The sequence below is a fragment of the Oncorhynchus kisutch genome, linkage group LG12 (genome assembly GCF_002021735.2).
Source record: "Oncorhynchus kisutch isolate 150728-3 linkage group LG12, Okis_V2, whole genome shotgun sequence".
Classification (NCBI taxonomy): Eukaryota; Metazoa; Chordata; class Actinopteri; order Salmoniformes; family Salmonidae; genus Oncorhynchus; species Oncorhynchus kisutch.
The window spans coordinates 13,351,784-13,373,933 of record NC_034185.2 but is presented as its reverse complement, the minus strand read 5'-3'; the positions used below and the strand labels follow the sequence as shown (position 1 = coordinate 13,373,933).

The 22,150-nt window shown below is 42.1% G+C and overlaps 1 protein-coding gene and 1 pseudogene across 1 annotated transcript in view; both read left to right on the top strand.

Moving 5' to 3' along the window:
• LOC109900537 (glutamate receptor ionotropic, kainate 2-like) overlaps positions 1-22,150 on the top strand; it is a 159,880-nt gene that overhangs the window by 94,292 nt on the left and 43,438 nt on the right. The window contains exons 8-9 of the mRNA XM_020496194.2: positions 12,558-12,701; positions 16,990-17,097. Of these exons, the coding sequence (XP_020351783.1) occupies positions 12,558-12,701; positions 16,990-17,097 (252 nt within the window). The remainder of the gene's footprint in view (positions 1-12,557; positions 12,702-16,989; positions 17,098-22,150) is intronic.
• On the top strand, positions 17,393-19,339 carry LOC116376499 (E3 ubiquitin-protein ligase TRIM39-like; annotated as a pseudogene).

Here is a 22,150-nt window from a genome sequence, read left to right as displayed (position 1 = left end):
GTTTTATTCACCTTAAAGCTCACATCCACTTGGGTAACCAGGGGATTATGCTCTGAAAGAGTCACAGGCAATATTTGTATTGGCGCGACGCACATACTTAGAGTCAGGGCGCAACTTTGGTTTCAGAAGTGAGGGAGACATCATTTAAAAAAATGTGTCTTCTTTTCTTCGGTCGGATAAACACTCCAAAGAGCCTACACGACCGCTTGGAGGCTTCCGCATGGTCCTAATGCACGCCGTTGCCTCGTTTTATATCACATTCCAATGATAAAACTGGGGTGGACATAAATGCAATTATATTTTTTTTATTTCACCTTTATTTAACCAGGTAGGCTAGTTGAGAACAAGTTCTCATTTACAACTGCGAACTGGCCAAGATAAAGCAAAGCAGTTCGACACATACAATAACACAGAGTTACACATGGAATAAACAAACATACAGTCAATAATACAGTAGAAAAAAAGTCTATATACATTGTGTGCAAATGAGGTAAGATAAGGGAGGTAAGGCAATAAATAGGCCATGGTGGCGAAGTTGTTACAATATACCAATTAAACACTGGAGTGAAAAATGTGCAGAAGATGAATGTGCGAGTAGAGATACTGGAGTGCAAAGGAGCAAGATAAATAAATAAATACAGTATGGGGATGAGGTAGTCGGATGGGCTACGTACAGGTGAGGTGATATGTGAGCTCATCTGATAGCTGGTGCTTAAAGCTAGTGAAGGAGATATGAGTCTCTAGCTTCAGTGATTTTTGCAGTTCGTTCCAGTCATTGGCAGCAGAGAACTGGAAAGGAAAGGCAGCCAAAGAGGCTTTGGGGGTGACCAGTGAGATATAACTGCTGGAGCACATGTTACGGGTGGGTGCTGTTATGGTGACCAGTGAGATATACCTGCTGGAGCACGTGCTACGGGTGGGTGCTGTTATGGTGATCAGTGACATATACCTGCTGGAGCGCGTGCTACGGGTGGGTGCTGTTATGGTGATCAGTGAGCTGAGATAAGGCGGGACTTTACCTAGCAAAGACTTGTAGATGACCTGGAGCCAGTGGGTTTGGCGACGAGTATGAAGCAACGGCCAGCCAACGAGAGCGTACAGGTCTCAATGGTGGGTAGTGTATGGGGCTTTGGTGACAAAACGGATGGCACTGTGATAGACTGCATCCAATTTGTTAAGTAGAGAGTTAGTTGGAGGCTATTTTGTAGATGACATCGCCAAAGTCGAGGATCGGCAGGATGGTCAGTTTTACGAGGGTATGTTTGGCAGCATCAGTGAAGGAGGCTTTTTTGCGGAATAGGAAGCCGACTCTAGATTTAATTTTGGATTGGAGATGCTTAATGTGTGTCTGGAAGGAGAGTTTACAGTCTAGCCAGACACCTAGGTATTTGTAGTTGTCCACATATTCTAAGTCAGAACCGTCCAGAGTAGTGATGCTGGACAGTCGGGCAAGTGCGGGCAGCGATCGGTTGAAGAGCATGCATTTAGTTTACTTGCATTTAAGAGCAGTTAGAGGCCACGGAAGGAGAGTTGTATGGCATTGAAGCTCGTCTGGAGGTTAGTTAACACAGTGTCCAAAGAAGGGTCAGAAGTATACAGAATGGTGTCGTCTGCATGGAGGTGGATTGAATAATCACCAGCAGCAAGAGCGACATCATTGATGTATACAGAGAAGAGAGTCGGCCCAAGAATTGAACCCTGTGGCACCACCATAGAGACTGCCAGAGGTCTGGACAACAGGCCCTCTGATTTGACACACTGAACTCTATCAGAGAAGTAGTTGGTGAACCAGGCGAGGCAGTCATTTGAGAAACCAAGGCTGTTGAGTCTGAACATAAGAATGTGGTGATTGACAGAGTCGAAAGCCTTGACCAGGTCGATAAATACGGCTGCACAGTATTGTCTCTTATCGATGGTGGTTATGATATTGTTCAGGACCTTGAGTGTGGCTGAGGTGCACCCATGACCAGCTCTGAAACCAGATTGCATAGTGGAGAAGGTACGGTGGGATTCTAAATGGTCGTTAATCTGTTTGTTAACTTGACTTTCGAAGACCTTAGAAAGGCAGGGTAGGATAGATATTCGTCTGTAGCAGTTTGGGTCTAGAGTGTCTCCCCCTTCGAAGAGGGGGATGATCACGGCAGCTTTCCAGTCTTTGGGAATCTCAGACAATTCGAAAGAGAGGTTGAACAGGCTAGTAATAGGGGTTGCAACAATTTCGGCAGATCATTTTAGAACGAGAGGGTCCAGATTGTCTAGCCGGGCTGATATGTAGGGGTCCAGTTTTGCAGCTCTTTCAGAACATCAGCTATCTGGATTTGGGTGAAGGAGAAATTGGCGAGGCTTGGGCGAGTTGAAGTGGGGGATGCAGGGCAGTTGACCGGGGTAGGTGTAGCCAGGGCGAAAGCATAGCCAGCCATATAAAAATGCTTATTGAAATTCTCAATTATAGTGGATTTATAGGTGGTGTTTTCTAGCCTCAGTGCAGTGGGCTGCTAGGAGGTGTTCAAATTCTCCATGAATTTTACAGTGTCCCAGACCTTTTTTGAGTGTGTGCTACAGGATGCAATTTTCTGTTTGAAAAAGCTAGCCTTGGCTTTCCTAACTGCCTGTGTATATTGGTTCCTAACTTCCCTGAAAAGTTGCATATCACTGGGACTATTCGATTGTAATGCAGTACACCACAGGATGTTTTTGTGCTGGTCAAGGGCAGTCAGGTCTGGAGAGAACCAAGGGCTATATCTGTTCCTGGTTACAATTTTTTTTAATGTGGCATGTTTATTTAAAATGGTTAGTAAGTCACTTTTAAAGAATAACCAGGCATCCTCTACTGACGGGATGAGGTCAATATCCTTCCAGAATACCCGGGCCAGGTCGATTAGATAGGCCTGCTCGCAGAAGTGTTTCAGGGAGAGTTTGACAGTGGTGAGGGGTGGTCGTTTGACCGCAGACCCATTATGGATGCAGGCAATGAGGCAGTGATCGCTGAGATCTTGGTTGAAAAAAGCAGAGGTGTATTTGGAGGGCAAGTTGGTTAGGATGATATCTATGAGGGTGCCCGTGTTTACGGATTTGGGGTTGTACCTGGTAGGTTCATTGATAATTTGTGTGAGATTGAGGGCATCAAGCTTAGATTGTAGGATGGCTGGGGTGTTAAGCATGTCCCAGTTTAGGTCACCTAGCAGCACGAGCTCTGAAGATAGATGGGGGGGCAATCAATTCACATATGGTGTCCAGAGCACAGCTGGGGGCAGAGGGTGGTCTATAGCAATCAGCAACGGTGAGAGACTTGTTCCTGGAAAGGTGGATTTTTTAAAGTAAAAGCTTGAATTGTTTGGGTACAGACCTGGATAGTAAGACAGAACTGGATAGTAAAGGCAGTAGATTACAACTCCGACCCCTTTGGCAGTTCTATCTTGTCGGAAAAGGTTATACTGTAGTTAGGGATGGAAATTTCAGGGTTTTTGGTGGTCTTCCTAAGTCAGGATTCAGACACGGCTAGGACATCCATGTTGACAGAGTGTACTAAAACAGTGAATAAAACACACTTAGAGAGAAGGCTTCTAATGTTAACATGCATGAAACCAAGGCTTTTGCGGTTACAGAAGTCAACAAATGAGAGCACCTGGGGATTAGGAGTGGAACTCGGCACTGCAGGGCCTGGATTAACCTCTACATCACCAGATGAACAGAGGAGGAGTAGGATAAGGATACAGCTAAAGGCTATAATAACTGATTGTTTAGTACTTTCGGAACAGAGAGTAAAGGAAGAAGGTTTCTGTACGCGATGGAATAGATTCAAGGCATAATGTACAGACAAAGGTATGGTAGGATGTGAATACATTGGAGCTAAACCTAGGCATTGTGTGATGATGAGAGAGATATTGTCTCTAGAAACATTTAAACCAGCTGATCTCGCCGCATGTGTGGGAGGTGGAACTAACGGGTTGGCTGAGCCATATTGAGGAGGGCTAGAGGCTCTACAGTGAAATAAGACATTATCACTAACCAGAACAGCAATGAACAAGGCATATTGACATTAGGGAGAGGCATGCGTAGCCGAGTGATCATAGGAGTCCAGTGAGTAGTTAGTCAGACAGCTAGCAGGCCAGGGCTAGAAAGCTAGCAGAAGGGACTTATAGGGACGTCGCGATGGAGGAAGTCTGTTATAGCCTCCTCGTGCGGTTACGTCGAATAGACCAGTCGTGATGGAGTAGTAGGGTTCCGTGTAGCAAAGGGGTTCAGTCCAATTGGCAAAATAGGTATAGTGGCCCAAGATATTGGCAGATGGATCTCTTCAGCTAACAGTCCAATATGCTCTAGACAGCTAGCGGGCCCCTGATAGCAGGCTAGCAGATGGGCATTCAGAGGATGTCGCGACGGAGGGGCCTGTTGGAGGAAAAAAAAACTTGGGCAGATTACGTCGGTAGTCCAGACGTGATGGATAAGCAGGTCTTCGTGTAGTAAAAGGGGTCCAAGCCAATTGGCAAAATAGGTATAGTGGCCCAAGAAATTGGCCGATGTACCTATTTCGCTAACAGTCCGATATGCTCTAGACAGCTAGCGGGCTGCGGCTAGCAGGCTAACAGATGGGCATTCAGGGGACGTCATGACGTAGGAGCCAGTTGAATTCCCCCCTCAGGCAGATTACGTCGATAGTCCAGTCGTGAAGAAGCTCTGTACCGGCAGTAAAAGGGGTCCGGACCAATTGGCAAAATAGGTATTGCAGAGTGGCTGGTGGACCTCTTCAGCTAGCCGGGAGATGGGCCTAGCACGGGCTAGCTCCAGGCTAATTGGTGCTTAATTCGGGACAGAGACAGTTAGCCACTCAGTAGCCACTCAGATTGCAGCTAGCTAGCTGTGATGATCCAGGTGAAAAGGTTCAGAGCTTGCAATGAGAATCTGGGGATATGAAGAGAAAATAGGTCCATATGCTCTGGTTTGAATCGCATTGTGCAAATTGCCGAGAGTTTTCTGAGCTAAAGATTAGCTGATGACTGCTAGCAGTGGTTGGGACACGACAGGATGAGGACAAAGACGTCTGACAGCTATGCCATCTTGGAAAACTCCAATGTAGGGGGGGCAGACCCCCCTCTTTGTTTCTGAGAATCGTGACATCCACACAACGTAGCTATGTAGTAGGTCTCCAGAACTTGGGCCTATCCCTCCTAAATAAAATCTATTCCAATCAGGTTATCCAAACAAAATAACTAGAAAGCAGAAAAAATAAAGACGATATAACCAAGAGAAATGACACTTGTGAAGCTGTGCAGCCAAACTTGAAAATAAAACCTACAGTGGTTTAGGGAAATAGGACACAAAGACGTGGTTAATGTTAATCACCCAACCCCTACTAATCACGTTCCAACTTCAACATACCTCCATTTAAATATCAATAAAACATTAGGTAGTCCAATGTTTGCTGCAAATCCAGGGGTTGAAAAAGTGAAGACATTACCATATTTTATTAAATCTGGTACTTAATAATAATAATAAAATCAAATAAAGCATCCAAAGTAAAGTCAACAGGTTGAACTAGCCCCCAGCTCTAGCTAGCCAGCTAACTAAATGTTAGCTAGCCGCTTAGCTGTATCTTTAGCTCCCAGTTGCTCCCGTTTCATTCTGGGACTCCATGTCATCCTGCAGCTCAATATTAGGAAGGTATTCTTAATGTCTTGTACTCTCAGTGTATATGTATGTTGGTTCTGATCATAGGGAATAAGACTGTGACAAAGCGAGTGATGTGGAGCTTGAGGACAGCTAGAGTTAGAGTAAGGAAAATGTATTTAAGTGACACTCCACAATGATACAATAATACAAAATGCGCATTTTTATTTAAACCACATTGTGGACTATTCAAATGGTATTTTGAGACACTAAAAACTGGCTTTGGCGCAGGCATTTACATTATTGTTACCTAAACCAATTACACATCATTTATTATTTTCATTTTCAAGACCGTAAAAATGTGTATTTTGACTGGACAGCTGACAAAAAAACCATCATCCTTTAATTTGGTTGTTTAATCTACACTAAAGGAAGGCATGAGTTTCAGTTTCAATGGAACCAATGTTACAAAAAGTACAGACACGTTTATCAAGGGGAGTGTTTGTGTATCGACCAGTTTCAATAAATAGCAAGAGTCACCACTCCACATCTACAATTTACAAAAGAGCTTTGATATGGATGAAACGATACGTACAGAGGTTTCTGTCACAAAAGGTCATTTAAAAGGCAGTGGATGCTCAGATTGTCACTTTCAGGTTAGTCTATCAGCTGGTATCACTTTAGTTCATTGCTCTCTTATAAAAGTGCTGATTCAAAAGCATTACAGTCATTTCTAGAATACACTGTCTGTTATCAGTGAGCTGAGTCATATGGATGGAGTTAAAAAGCCTTTGACATGGTAAAGCCTTTGACATGGTATACACAAAAACATTGTTGCAGTTGCAACAGCACTAGCCCATAAAAATGCATGTTTACACACTGTACTGGGCGGGGCAGCAGGTAGCCTAGTGGTTAGAGCGCTGGACTTGTTACCGAAAGGTTGCAAGAGCTGAACAAGGCAGGCAGTTAACCCACTGTTCCTAGGCTGTCATTGTAAATAAGAATTTGTTCTTTACTGACTTGCCTAGTTAAATAAAGGTAAAATAAAAAAATCGCTGCCAATTTTTAAAACAAATACATAGCCACTGCAGTAGAGTTTTCCAGCTATGTGATTGTGACCACACACACAGTCCCACCCTCTCCCCACACACACACAGTCCCCCCCCTCTCCCCACACACACAGTCCCCCCCCCCCCTCTCCCCACACACTCCCCCCCTCTCCCCACTCACACCAGCAAACAAACACACAGGGGCAACAAAGAGACATACATATTGACAGGCTGTGTAGATAACACTGACCTCTCTCAAAGCTCTGGGGATAAAAGAATCAACAGGGATGGATGAATATCAGATCATCTGATCTGGGCTTTGACACCAGAGGGCTCAAACTCCAAAGCAACGCCGACAGTGGAAGACTGGCAGGGGGCTGAATGCTGACTCTCTCTCTTTTTACCCCATCCTTTCTGTCTCTTTTCCTCCTTTCCTCTCTTCTTATATCTCTGTCCTTCTGTCTTTCTTGCTCTCTGTCTCTCCCTCCTTCCCTCCCTCCCTCTCTATTGCTATTGCTCCCTCTTTTCCCCTATCTCTCTCCCTCCCCCTCTCTCCTCTCTTCTCGAGCTGTCTGTCAGATAACACATGGGATTCTTTGTGCCCAGAGAGATAAACTAGAAAAGGAGAGTAGCAGAGTTGTGCCGAGGCTGAGACGACCCCCTGCTGTTCACCCCGGCCTTCTGCCTGACCCTCCTCTGACAGATCCATTTACACTGACAGCTCGAAAGGAGCTACGCCCTCAATAGCTTCAGTTAAATTGGAGTTTGGAAGTGGATGATTTCAATAGTTCATATGATATGGCAGAGGCGGGAGGGAAATATCTAAACGGGATCCTTGGGACATCCCAACTCTGACGCCACCCCATTGAAGTTGAAATGTAAAATGTCTAAGGTAATGGTTAGGGTTAGGTAAGGGATATAGTTAAGGTTAGGGTTAGGGTAAGGGTAGGGTTATGGTTTATCCTGTATAAAATGAAATTAGACACGATAAAGGTATCAGTAAACCCAACAGCACTTTTCAAAAAACAAGGGAGAGCATAGATGTCATGTAAAGAATGATCTCTATTCAGAAATTATTCAGCTTGCATTCAGAATCAAACCATAATTCCCTGAAATCAATACGCTCAGTCTCTGAATCACAAATGAAAACGATAAGTCACATATTTGTTTTAGTTCAGAAACAATGTCTGTCTTCCAATGAAAGTAACTGTTCAATTCAGATCATTCCAAAACCAGAAGAAATCACAAATAATCAAACATCCAAATAATCCCACTGTGAGAAATGAAACAAGTATTGATTTGACCTCTTCACTTGATAGTCTTCATAATAATCCAAAGGAATGAAAAGTCCACATAGAAAACCCCCCAAACATATAAGTAGGCCTTTTTTAAACTATACTGTACATGCTTTTTAAAACTATACTGTACACGCTTTTTAAAAATATACTGTACAGGCTTTTTAAAACTATACTGTACACGCTTTTTAAACTATACTGTACACGCTTTTTAAAACTATACTGTACACGCTTTTTAAAACTATACTGTACACGCTTTTTAAAAATATACTGTACAGGCTTTTTAAAACTATACTGTACACGCTTTTTAAAACTATACTGTACACGCTTTTTTTAAATATACTGTACACGCTTTTTAAAACTATACTGTACACGCTTTAAAAAAATATACTGTACAGGCTTTTTAAAACTATACTGTACACGCTTTTTAAACTATACTGTACACGCTTTTTAAAACTATACTGTACACGCTTTTTAAAACTATACTGTACACGCTTTTTAAAAATATACTGTACAGGATTTTAAAACTATACTGTACACGCTTTTTAAAACTATACTGTACACGCTTTTTAAAACTATACTGTACACGCTTTTTAAAACTATACTGTACACGCTTTTTAAAACTATACTGTACACGCTTTTTAAAACTATACTGTACACGCTTTTTAAAACTATACTGTACAGGCTTTTTAAAACTATACTGTACACGCTTTTTAAACTATACTGTACACGCTTTTTAAAACTATACTGTAAACCCCAAGTCTTTTTTAACTATACAGTAAACCCCAAGTCTTTTTTAACTATACAGTAAACCCCAAGTCTTTTTTAACTATACAGTAAACCACAAGTCTTTTTTAACTATACAGTAAACCCCAATTCTATTTTAACTATACAGTAAACCCCAAGTCTTTTTAACTATACAGTAAACCCCAATTCTATTTTAACTATACAGTAAACCCCAAGTCTTTTTAACTATACAGTAAACCCCAAGTCTTTTTTAAAACTACACTGTAAACCCCAAGCTTTTTAAACTATACAGTGAACACAAAGTCAATTTTAACTCAAATGCAGTGTGCTCTACCGCATGTAGATTTTTGGAATTGCTTTGAATATCTGTGTTTTTGCATGTACATTGAGTGATTGATTGATTTATCTTATGCTACACAAAGATAAAATAAAATCAATTTTAAAGATAACTAATCCAGTAATTTCATTTGATTTTATGCACCCGTTACTGAAATGGTTGTTCCAGTTTAAATGGCATAGGTAGTCTCCTCACACTGTTCGTAAACCTGGCAGTCAGTATGAAAGCAGGTTGCGGGTGAATAGAAAAGGGTTGAATATCTTAACTCTGGCTGGATTCCAATAGGAATTACACATCATTTTGGAAGCCAGTATAATGTAACTTGCAGGTAGGGTTGCAAAATTCTGGAAAAGTTCCCTGATTTTCTAGAAATCCCTATTGGAAAGAAGTTTGCAACCCAACTTGCAAGCCTGATGCCTGTAAACCATGAGTTTCATGGCCACTGTATTAGGTTAAAGCTAGGCCTCAACATAAGGCCTTATGAGATCTTTAATGTACTGTCATAAAGAGTGTAACTGTAATGAAGGAACTCTCGCCTAGGAACTCTTGGTGAAGGCCACAGGACTGAAAACAAATACAGTCATGGGTGGTAACTCTACAAGTCACTCAGAAAGGCAAGGCACACTTGGAAATTATATTGGAGGTGTGGCTTAGTGGGGGGGGGGGGGGGGGGGGTCAAAATGTTTATGCTGACACAACTCAAATCTGGACCCCCTACAGCACAGGTGTCAAACTAATTTCACAGAGGGCAGAGTGTCTGTTGGTTTTCGCTCCGCCCTCCATACTGGATTGATGAATTAAGGTTGACTATTTAATTAGTAAGGAACTCCGCTCACCTGGTTTTCTAGGTCTTAATTGAAAGGAAATAACAAAAACCTGCAGACACTAGGCCCTCCATGGAATGAGTTTGACAACCCTGCCCTGCAAGATCTCAGTGACTCTATCGGTTTGATTAATGAATACAAAATCCCTTTAAGAAGTAACTGTACTCAGATATAGTAAGTGCAATGGGTTTCCTCAGAAGTTTTGAGTAATGACAGCACATTGGAGTTTACACTGTATAAACAGTTTCCTAGTTACGAAACTGTCTGACTACAACCTGTAGACAAGATGGCTTCCTTCCATTCAAACCAGGAAGTGAATATGGATGTGGCTATGGAGTGCCTGTGTTGGAACTCACAACGTGTACTCATAACAAGTAACCATAACAGCTTCCGACTGGGCACAGACGTAATTTCAACATCTAGTTGATTCAACGTAAAATCAACAAACATTTTAACCATGCCTTTGGATTTAAGTTAAAAGTTGGGTGGAAAAAAATCAGATATTCCCTTACGTTGATGACTTTTTGAAAATCCAATCAGTTTTCCACATCATTACATATAATTTTTGTTGTTGAAATTACATTTTACAAATAAAAAAAATAATTTCCCCCCCAATTTCATGGTGTCTAATTGTTGTAGTAGCTACTATCTTGTCTCATCGCTACAACTCCCATACGGGCTCAGGAGAGATGACAGTTGAAAGTCATGCGTCCTCCGATACACAACCCAACCTAGCCGCACTGTTTCTTAACACAGCGTGCATTCAACCCGGAAGCCAGCCGCACCAATGTGTCAGAGGAAACACCTGGCAACCTTGGTTAGCGCCACAGGAGTCGCTGGTGCGCGATGAGACAAGGACATCCCTACCGACCAAGCCCTCCCTAACCTGGACGACGCTAGGCCAATTGTGCGTCGCCCCATGGACCTCCCGGTCGCAGCCGGTTACGGCAGAGCCTGGGCGCGAACCCAGAGTCTCTGATGGCCCTTAACCACTGCGCCACCCAGGAGGCCTTATTACATGGAAATCCAATCAGTTTTTGCCCAGTGGGTTGCTGGTTACAACGTCTCCTTCAGCCCTAAAAAGATACGCACCACAAATCTGGAAATCACATGGTGCTTCTCTCTTCCATTCATTTTAGATTGAGGCTTACAGCTGGATTGAGAAACTATAATTTTGAAGTGTCATGTTGTCATTTTAAATATCAAGATGAAATCAGACACAATCATCCTGATTTGGTCCCACAATCAGACAAGATCATATTTGCCATAGCACATAATTTACCTCTGTAGTGTATCTCCCCATCTAGGAGGATACATGGACAAAGTATTACTCAGAGAGGGAACATGATAGCGTGCCCACATTGCATCTACTTAGTGTGTTGTTTTGGAGTGGAGCTGACTGACACTGTAGCCTGTGTGCCATCTGCAGCAGCGCCCGCTCTGCCCTCGCTCTCCAGGGAGTGGGCCCAGCTATCAGGAGCCATTAGTCTCCACAGTTACAGGCTGACCGGCCAAAGAGAGCTTCTCTCATTGGATGCGACACCGACTGGGCTATTCTAAAGGCTGTCGTTGGCTGGATAATCTTCTCTAGTCTCTACTCTCTCTTATACTGAGAGAGAGTCCTCCTAAAGATATGCAGAGGGGAGTGGATGATTCAGACGCTCTTTGTTTTCTTCTTGTTTACTCAAGTTACACATTTGCAGCTAAGAGCTGAATTGCAGTTAACTGTATACAGTACATAGCCCGTGCAGTCCTACAATTTATTTAAATAATCCAGGTTGCCCACATAAACATGTGGCTGGAAGCACAAGAATACAGTACATTCATTACGATGCAGTTTATTTGACGATGTCATTTGCTCATGTCCCTCTCACTTAAATAGATGTATGATTCAGTGAATGTAATGGAATCATTTGCTGACGGAATAAGTATGTCATTATGTTTCTTGAGGGATGCTTCAAGATGTCATAATGTTCCAGCTACATCACAATACCAAGGGAGCCCATCAATTATTGGCTTTTATGAAGTATAAATATTCGGACATCATAATGGCCTTGATGAAGTAGGCCTACAGGCACTTGCAGACAGAAGTGACAGGCGTGGTGACCCATTCATTTTCAATGAAGCCAATTCTATCCAGAAAGAGAGGTTGGAGGTGCTCGGGCCCTTGGAAGCTGCTCAGCCGAGGCAAGGAAATAGGATTCTGCTCTATTTTTTGAAGCGGTGCCATCTTTGTTGAGCAGGACCAGCTAACTTGCCACTCTAGCAAATCAATGTTTTCTAATCGATTTTTGGGTTTATGATTTGTGTTGGATGTAAATACTGTTTTATGCATGTTTATGATGTTATAACGATTCACTTTACGCACATCGATAATGTTTGTTTATTTAGTTGCTATGGTCACCGTCGACTGTCGCCCTTGTGTGTAAAGGCACTAGCCACTTTGACTAGAGGGACAAGTGGGTACTCAGCGAACATCCATAGCCCATAGCTCTGTGTCTGTACAGCTCTTAATAATGATCCGATGTCATAATGCCTCATATGATGTAATCATGCTCTGACATAACAATGCTCTTTATTTTGATGTAACCTTTTACACAGGTTGTCTCATGGAGATTTAATCAAATCTCTTTTGCAAGAGAGACCTTTTGTCTCATGATGTATTAACGCTCTGACAATCACAACTACCTCTGTGCAGACGGATGCAGCGTTGATGTTCGACGCGGTGCACGTTGTGGCTGTGGCGGTGCAGCAGTCGCAGCAGATCACCGTCAGCTCGCTGCAGTGCAACCGCCACAAACCCTGGCGCTTCGGGGGGCGCTTCATCAGCCTCATCAAAGAGGTACCGTAGTGCAAAATGTTCAAGTTTCATTGACATACAGTATATGATGAATTGAGTGACTATGACTTCATGCAATCAAGCCATACTGTGTGCTGTAGTAGCATATACAACGTCAAATATACGGAGTATCTTTCATATATTCCCCCGAGTCTCATCTATTCATTTGAATCCCATGCCCTTTGAGACAGCTTTACCTATAAAGCACTGTCTACACATATTATTCATTCTGTTGCGCTGTAGCATTGTCAACACATACTGTACATGTTTGGCATGACAATGAATGAACACTGAGAGGAGTTAGCTAAAGCACAAACCGACTGGACCACCCAGCTACCAGCAGCATCAGGACAGGAAACCAGGGGACAGTTCCATTTAAAATCAGTCAATTCAGGTGACACACTGGGCCTTTTCTAATCACCCCCTGGGTTAATTAATGGAGCAGACCCCACCACCCCCCCACAACTTCTGCTGAACACACCCCCTTTTCACCTTCAGTGGGTAATATATGCACCGTGTGAATCTATGGCTGTGTTATCCTTTTTGTGTATGTGACGACATATCTGTGAGTGTAGATGCAGGTGTGTGTGTTACTATCCAGTGCCCTCCCTAATTATTGGGACAGTGAAGCTATTTTTCTTCTTTTGGCTCTATACTTCAACAGTTTAGATTTGAAATCAAACAACGACTATGAGGTTAAAATGCTGACTGTCAGCTTTAACTTGAGGGGATTCTCATCCATATCGGGTGAACCGTTTAGAAATATCAACACTTTACAGGGGAGAAGTCTGTTGAAACTCCTAACCCAATTTTGTTACACTCAAAAGAGGCGTGGAGAACATTACACAAGATATGTGGAATTTCACATCTTAAAGGATACTCATCACTGTGGCACAATCCTAGGCTACAGATAGGAGGGAAGTCTGTGTACTGAAAACGATGGCTAATGAAAGGAATTCATACTATAGGTGATCTGTACAACGAAGAGGTTTCAATGTCGTACTCAGATTTGGTACAACGATATGATGTGGGAGACAAGGGACATTTCTGGAAATGTGAGTTTGAATGTTTGTTAACCGGCTATCAACAAAATCCAGGAAATGACCCAATAGCGGAGTATTGGGAATTACCCAAACTTAAAGCAGAATTATTTTACTCAATATTTAGCCATCTGCAGAGTAAAGACTGGAAAAACTTTTGAACAATATGGCAAACTGACCTTAAGTGTGAAATTGAGGATGATACCTGGTAGAAGATCTTGTCCAGCTCAGGGAGGAACATAAGGGAAGCCAGGAGGAGACTTACTCAATATAAGATTCTACATAGGTTTTATTGGACCCCAACAAGGCTTCATAAAATGGGTCTGACCAACAATTCTCTGTGTTGGAAATGTCAAAAAGACACTGGGACATTTTAACATGCAGTATGGGAATGTACATTATTGCTACCTTTCTGGAAGGATGTTTTGAAATATCTGAAGGAATGGTTGTGGTTAACAATTCTAGTTTCCCAGAGAATATGCCTCCTGGGCATTAGAACAGAGTTAACTAATGTAACAAATTAGGATTTTGTGTAAAGTACTTAAGTAAAAAAGTACTACCTAAGTAGTTTTGGGGGGTATCTGTACTGTACTTTACTTTAGTATTTATATTTTTGACAACTTTTACTTCACTACATTCCTAAAGAAAATAATGTACTTTTTACTCCATACATTTTCCCTGACACCCAAAAGTACTCATTACATTTAAAAAGGATTTTAGGATCGCCTAAAATGACATACCCAAATCTAACTGCCTGTAGCTCAGGACCTGAAGCAAGAATATGCGTATTATTGATACCATTTGAAAGGAAGCACTATGAAGTTTATGGGAATGTGAAATTAATGTAGGAGAATACAACACATTAGATCTGCAAAAAGATAATACTAATATATTTATTTTTATTCCATCATCTTTGAAATGCAAATACTTTCAGGTAGGAATCTAGGTGAAATTTAGATTTTGCCCACCAGATGGCAGCAGTGTGTGTGCAAAGTTTCAGACTGATCCAGTGAAGAATTACATTACTGCACAATATTTTGTATCAAGTCTGCCAGGAATTTGCCCAAATGTGTCGAATTGGTCAATTGATACCTTTTCAAGTACATAACTACAGAGAACATACAAAAATGCTATGGTAATAAGAAAATGTAAGTTTACACACTCCCAGGAATGTCATACATGATGGATCACTAGCAGATACACTAACTTTCACACATCCAGATGGCCGATATGCTATGCAAATCAGAGCAAGATTACTGAATGTAAGTACATTATTTACCTTCAGAGGAGAATGTATCAAACCAGTTGCCATAATAAAAGTGTATGTCCCAGAAAGTTGGCTGTTGTATACAACGTCATTTTTGTCACATTAGTGCACGTTAGCAACAACCGTCCCAGTTTAGGGACACCCATCCTGTAAAGGTTAATTAAGAGGACAGGAAAATGGTCCAATTCACACACTTATCAAGAGAACATCCCTGTTCCTCCCTACTGCCTCTGATCTGGCGGACTTACTAAACACAAATGCTCCATTTGTAAATGATGTATGAGTGTTGGAGTGTGCCCTGCTATCTGTAAAATAACATTTTATAAATTGTGCCGTCTGGTTTGAGGAATTTATAAGGAATTTGAAATGATTTATACTTTTACTTTGATACTTAAGAATATATCAAAAAAATCATTTTTGACTTTTACTCAAGTTTACTCAAGTAGGATTTTACAGGGTGACATTCATTTTCTATTAAGGTATCTTTATATTTACTCAATAATGAGAATTGTCTACTTTTCCCACCACTGATCACTGTTGGTATGGTTACAGCAGCTAGAGTAATCCTTAGAATTTGGAAGGGTTATGCCACTCCTACTTTGAAACAGTGGATAGATTCAATGTTGGAAGTAGCATCGCATGAACAAATGCTTTCTAGGATCACTGGTAGAAACAACAATTCTAGAATCTGGACACATTTTATTTGTCGTGTTGTTTCTATGACTGGGAGGTGATGACTATTGCTTGTGAACCCATTTAGGTCTGTATTATAGTTTTGTTTGTTTGTAATAAATACAACTTTGTATAACAAAACAAAGAAAAAATATATGTCCCCACATTTTAGAGAATCAAAGGTATTGGGACAAATTCACTTGTGTGTGTTAAAGTAGTTAAAAAAATAGTGTTTAAATAATGTATTGTGTCATTTTGGAATCTGCACTTAAACCTCATAGTCATTGTTTGATTTCAAATCCAAAGTACAGAGCCAAAAGAAGAAAACATTTTTACTGTCCCAATAATTACAGAGGACACTGTGTGAGTGTGTGTGTGTGTGTGTGTGTGTGTGTGTGTGTGTGTGTGTGTGTGTGTGTGTGGGGGGGGGGGGGTCCTATCACGCATAATAGAGGCAGAGATAAGGAAGACATCTCTACCTGTCTGCATAACCATATCTCGGCGTGTGTCTATATCAAAGCCCTGTTACATCTCTCGAACGCCAGTCACTAAGGTCACTAAGGTCAGCCATTCGCTTTGCAGACGAGAGCGCTTTCATTGTGTGTGCGGTGTTATTGTAGGTCATTTACAGAATGAACCATTGTACTTTCTTCCCTTCCTCCCTCCCTCTTCCCCTCCTCCCTCCCTCCTCTCCGCTCCATCTCTCATCTCTCCCCACGCTGTCTCTCTGATCCTCCAATCACTTTGAAGTGAAACTTCAAGCACCACTAACCAACTTCACAGTGTAATGACCTCTTATACCTGTCAAACAAGCCTCCTCTCTGTTGTCTGTTGTTGTGAAATGCAGACAGTGTGGAGAGAGCCAGACGGAACGGCTAGCTAATTGAAATGGAAACATTGTGGGGCTATGGTTTAGGATTGAAATACAATGAAAGAGCATGTAGGATTATGGGTAATTGAGGGATACAATTTGGACACTTTGGATTAGTTTTTTAGTTGAATTGGGTGGTGTGTGTTTGCGTGCGTGCATGCGTGTGTGTGTGTGTGCGTGTCTGTGTCTCTGTGTGTGTGTGTGTGTGTGTGTGTGTGTGTGTGTGTGTGTGTGTGTGTGTGTGTGTGTGTGTGTGTGTGTGTGTGTGTGTGTGTGTGCGTGTGTGTGTGTGTGTGTGTGTGTGTGTGTGTGTGTGTGTGTGTGTGTGTCTCTGTGTGTGTGCGTGCGTGCGTGTGTCTGTGTGCGTGTGCGTGTGCGTGTGCGTGTGTGTCTGTGTGCGTGTGCGTGTGCGTGTGTGTGTGTGTGTGTGTCTCTCTCTAGGCCCATTGGGATGGCTTGACTGGACGAATCCTCTTCAACAGGACCAACGGACTGAGGACAGACTTCGACCTGGACGTGATCAGTCTTAAGGAGGACGGACTGGAAAAGGTGTGTGTGTGTGTTTTCAACATTTCTTTGGATTTTCCTTTACTCTTTCCAAATACCTGTAACTTACTTTTCCATAAGGTTAAGTTGTGTTTTAAACATACCGAGATATCTTTGAAAACAAAAGAAACGAAAACTCTAACCAAACTTGTGGTACATTTGGGAAAAGCTCTATGATTCAGGGCTGTAGCCAATAGCAGTATCGGATGGGGAGGAACATTTTAAAGTAATTCTGCTGAAGTGAAACTAAAGAATGTTTCTCAGAGAAAGTTTCACAGAGAAGGTTTCACAGAGAAAGTTTCACAGAGAAGGTTTCTCAGACTCTTTAGACCTACTAATCTCTCTGAACTAACTTTCTCCAGACCTCTTTCACAAACAGAAAGAACAGACAGCAGGTGAGAGGAGACGACTGACTAACTACCGTGTTCATGTCTTTACCTGTTTTACGACTCATTTAGGACGATTTCCAATCTCTATGGTGAAACCATTTATCAAGATGAACTTGTATCATAATGAAATTTTTACAACTAGTTTTTAATTTACACTCAAATACACTTCATGAATTATCAACTACGAGAGCTGAGAGATTCAAGGAATTGCTCAATGGTTTCACTTTTGGTCTCTGTCTAGATTTGGCGTTATGCAACAATCTCCTCTCTGAAGAGAACTTCCTGTGCTCTATCTGTCTGGATGTGTTCTCTGAGCCAGTGACCACAACTTCTGCATGGCTTGCATCAGAAAGTACTGGGACAGTGATGACCTGTGCCAGTGTCCAATCTGTCAGAAGAAATTCGACAGGAGACCTGAGATTTGCATCACTGCTTTCATTTCTGAGATGGTTGCTCAGTTCCGGAAGTCAGTTCAACTGAGAGCTAGCCGCAGCCCAGACCAAAACTTTGCCGAGCTTGGGAGAGTGGCCTGTGACGTGTGCACTGGGACAAAGCTGAAGGCTCTGAAGTCATGCCTAGTCTTACTGTGAGACTCACCTGCAGCCTCATCAGATCGCCCCAGCCCTGAAGAGACATGAGCTGATTGACCCAGTAAAGAACCTGGAAGACAGGATGTGGAAGGAACATGACAAACCTCTGGACCTGTTCTGTAGGACTGATCAGATGTGCGTTTGTGTCCAGTGCAAGAAAACAGACCACAAGACTAACTACACTGTCCCTCTAGAAGAAGAGTATGGAAAAATAAGGCTCAGCTGGGGCAGACAGAGGCAGAAGTGCAGCAGATGATCCAGGAGTGACTGCAGAAGGTTCAGGAAATGAAACACTCGGTAGAGATCAGCAAGAGAGAAGCAGAGAGAGAGAGATAGCAGACAGTGTGCAGGTCTTCACTGCTCTGGTGAGCTCCATTGAGAGAAGCCAGGTTGAGCTCATTGATGTAGTTGAGGAGAAGCAGAAAGCAACCGAGAGGCGGGCTGAAGGGCTCATTATAGATCTGGAGCAGGAAAACACTGATCTACGTAGGAGACACAGTGAGCTGAAGCAGCTGTCACACACTGAGGACCACCTCCACCTCCTTCAGAGCTCCCCATCCCTCTGCAGCCTTCCACCTAACAAGGACTGGTCTGAGATCAGTGCTCCCCCGCAGTCTGAGTGTGGAGACAATGAGGAGAGCTGTGTCTCAGCTGCATGAGACAATAAGGAGTGAAATAAAGAAGTTGTGTGATGCTGAACTGAAGTGGATGCAGCAGTGGTCAGTGGATGTCACTCTGGACCCTGATACAGCCCACCCCTCTCTCATCCTCTCTAATGACAGAAAACAAGTCAGATATGGAATTAGAGAACAGAATCTCCCTGACAAGCCAAAGAGGTTTTCAAAGGGTGCCAGTGTCCTGGGAAAAGATGGCTTCTCTGGGAGATTATATTATGAGGTGCAAGTCAAGGAGAAGACTAAATGGGATTTAGGAGTGGCCAAAGAGTCCATCAACAGGAAGAATGACATTTTCCTGGGTTCTGAGAATGGCTACAGGACCATATGGCTGAGGAACACACATTTTTATGCAGCTAATGATGACCCAGCTGTCAACTTCCTCCTCAGAGATAAGCCCCAGAAGGTGGGGGTGTTTGGGGATTATGAGGAGGGTCAGGTCTCCTTTTACGATGTGGAGGCCAGGTGTCATATCTACTCTGTCACTGGCTGCACCTTCACTGAGAAATTCTATCCATACTTCTGCCCCTGTCTTAATGATGGTAAAAACTCTGCCCCTCTGATCATCACTCCTGTCAATCACACAGACTGATGTTTTTGCAATGTATTTAATTTAAAAACATAATTATCACAACAAAATACAGCACAGCACATATAATTAAATAAACGTTTCCTTTGTTTTTGACTTTTCAGCCCAAAAATAGTAAAATAAACTAAATGTAAATTGTATATATTGTTCTACTGTCCTCTATTTTGGTAAGTATTTTCACCACTGTATACAATACTTTTACTGTTTGCTTACCAATGTACCTTTTTGCCCTGGTTTCTTGAGTAATTACATTACTCAATTTCCTGGTTTCTCATCATCAGTATTTCTGATTGGTTCATATTGTTCAAGTATAATGACATAATTGAGAATATTTTTCTTCTAATGACCATATTGTTCTTAAGGAAAGGGGTGTTCTGTCTTAGGATGGCACAGTGCTGTGTACATAAATTACCATTAGGAATGAATGATATATCGGTGAACATATCGGAATCGGAGGATATTAGCTAAAAATGCCAACATCTGATTCCGCCGATGTCTAGTTTAACGCCGATGGGAAAAACCGATGTCAAAGCTGACATGCATATCTACATAACGAAGGTACATGACGTAATGACACCATGTAAAATGTTGTGCTACATGTGCAACACAGCATCCCTAAACTAGCCCACAATGTCTGCTATGTGGATCAACAGTCAACAAGTCGAGCAGTCATTTGAAAGAATAAAAACATTTCAACGAGACAACTCAAAAAGCGAAATCCATTAAAGCCAAGATAATGGAATTTATTGCCCTTGACAATCAACCGTTCTCTGTCGTGGGTGATGTTGGCCTTCACCGACTGGTCGAGCACCTGTACACACTACCAAGTGTGCTATTTTTCAGATGTTGCCCTACACAGTAATAGTGTTACTGCTATTAGCTTCACGACATACATACTATGGAATGCTGTTTGGGTCTTTGCATGTAAAAAAAGATACTGTCAAAAGCTGTACAAAAAAGTTTGCAAACAAGCAAACACAGGACACGAATGATGAGTTTGCAATACCACGTTGGTAATAAAGCATCATTTATTCGACCACAATTTCTGGGGTAGCTAGCTTTAGCTTGGTACCTAGCTAGCACCAATACAACCAGCCTAAAAGCAATGACCCGTAGAAACTGCAGTCATTTTCATTATTCTTGGCAATGATTTAGGAATCCTTGTGAGTAAGTATTAGCTAGGTTGACACTTGTTGTTCGCCTATTGAAATTGTCCTTCAGTTCATGGAAATAAATAGTTAGCCAGCTACTTAACCCTGTTGCCCAAAGCTATCATCAGAAGCAGCCAGCTAGCTTCATCGGGTTAGTGAGGCTCGACCGGACTTGGTTTTGTGTTGTGAAGCTAGCCACAATAAGGAATAAGCACAATAGTAGAATTTGCAGTTTGCCTTCAAAATAAAAGTATGTTATTGGCAGTGATGCAAATTAATTCAAATAGTTGAGTTATGCCATACTTTTATTTTGAAGGCTAACCTCAAAGTCCACTATTGCAGCTAATCCTTATTGTGGCTAGCTTCACATAGATGGGTCCGACCACCATTAATCAAATAAAAACTGTCTTATAAATTAGGGTTATTTTAGATGATGACACCTAGCTATATAGTTAGCTAGCTAGCTATAGCTACTGAAACGGATCATGTCATTTTGCTGTTTTTGGGGAAGAACATTGTTTGCATCCATTTTTTATGACCAGCACTGTAGATGGCAAGAAAACTTTACCAGCATCATAGCATACGTTGAATCGTTGTGACATGAAATGCAGGTGATAGTGTAATCAATGTGCAATAACTAGGTAAAAAAAATTTTGAACGTGTTAAATTATTGTGATGTGCAGTCATATTCAGGTTCTGATTGGTCAACAAGCTTATTTGACACGTCAAATAGTGTTATCTACTGGTCATTGTTTAATTTTTTTGACACGCAAAGACCAAAACTGCGTTCCATAGCAAAGAACAAAACGGCGTTCCATAGCAAAGACCCAAACGGGGTTCCATAGCAAAGACCCAAACGGGGTTCCATAGCAAAGACCCAAATGGGGTTCCATAGCAAAGACCCAAACGGGATTCCATAGCAAAGACCCAAACGGGATTCCATAGCAAAGACCCAAACGGGATTCCATAGCAAAGACCAAAACGGGATTCCATAGCAAAGACCCAAACGGGGTTCCATAGCAAAGACCAAAACGGGATTCCATAGCAAAGACCCAAACGGGATTCCATAGCAAAGACCAAAACGGGATTCCATAGCAAAGACCCAAACGGGATTCCATAGCAAAGACCCAAACGGCGTTCCATAGCAAAGACCCAAACGGGATTCCATAGCAAAGACCCAAACGGGATTCCATAGCAAAGACCAAAACGGGGTTCCATAGCAAAGACCCAAACGGGGTTCCATAGCAAAGACCCAAACGGGGTTCCATAGCAAAGACCCAAACGGGGTTCCATAGCAAAGACCCAAACGGGATTCCATAGCAAAGACCCAAACGGGATTCCATAGCAAAGACCCAAACGGGATTCCATAGCAAAGACCCAAACGGGATTCCATAGCAAAGACCCAAACGGGATTCCATAGCAAAGACCCAAACGGGATTCCATAGCAAAGACCCAAACGGGGTTCCATATAAACCCTGGTTGAGAATGAAACGACTGAACAAATGAACAAAGAAACAGCACAGCAAATAAGTGAAAGAAATAGATTATGATTATTATTATGATTATGTTTTACTGGTAATGGGGACATGCGTAAATGCCAACAAAATAACCTTTTGGTAAGTGTGGTGTGTGTGTGTGTGTGTGTGTCTGTGTGTGTGTGTGT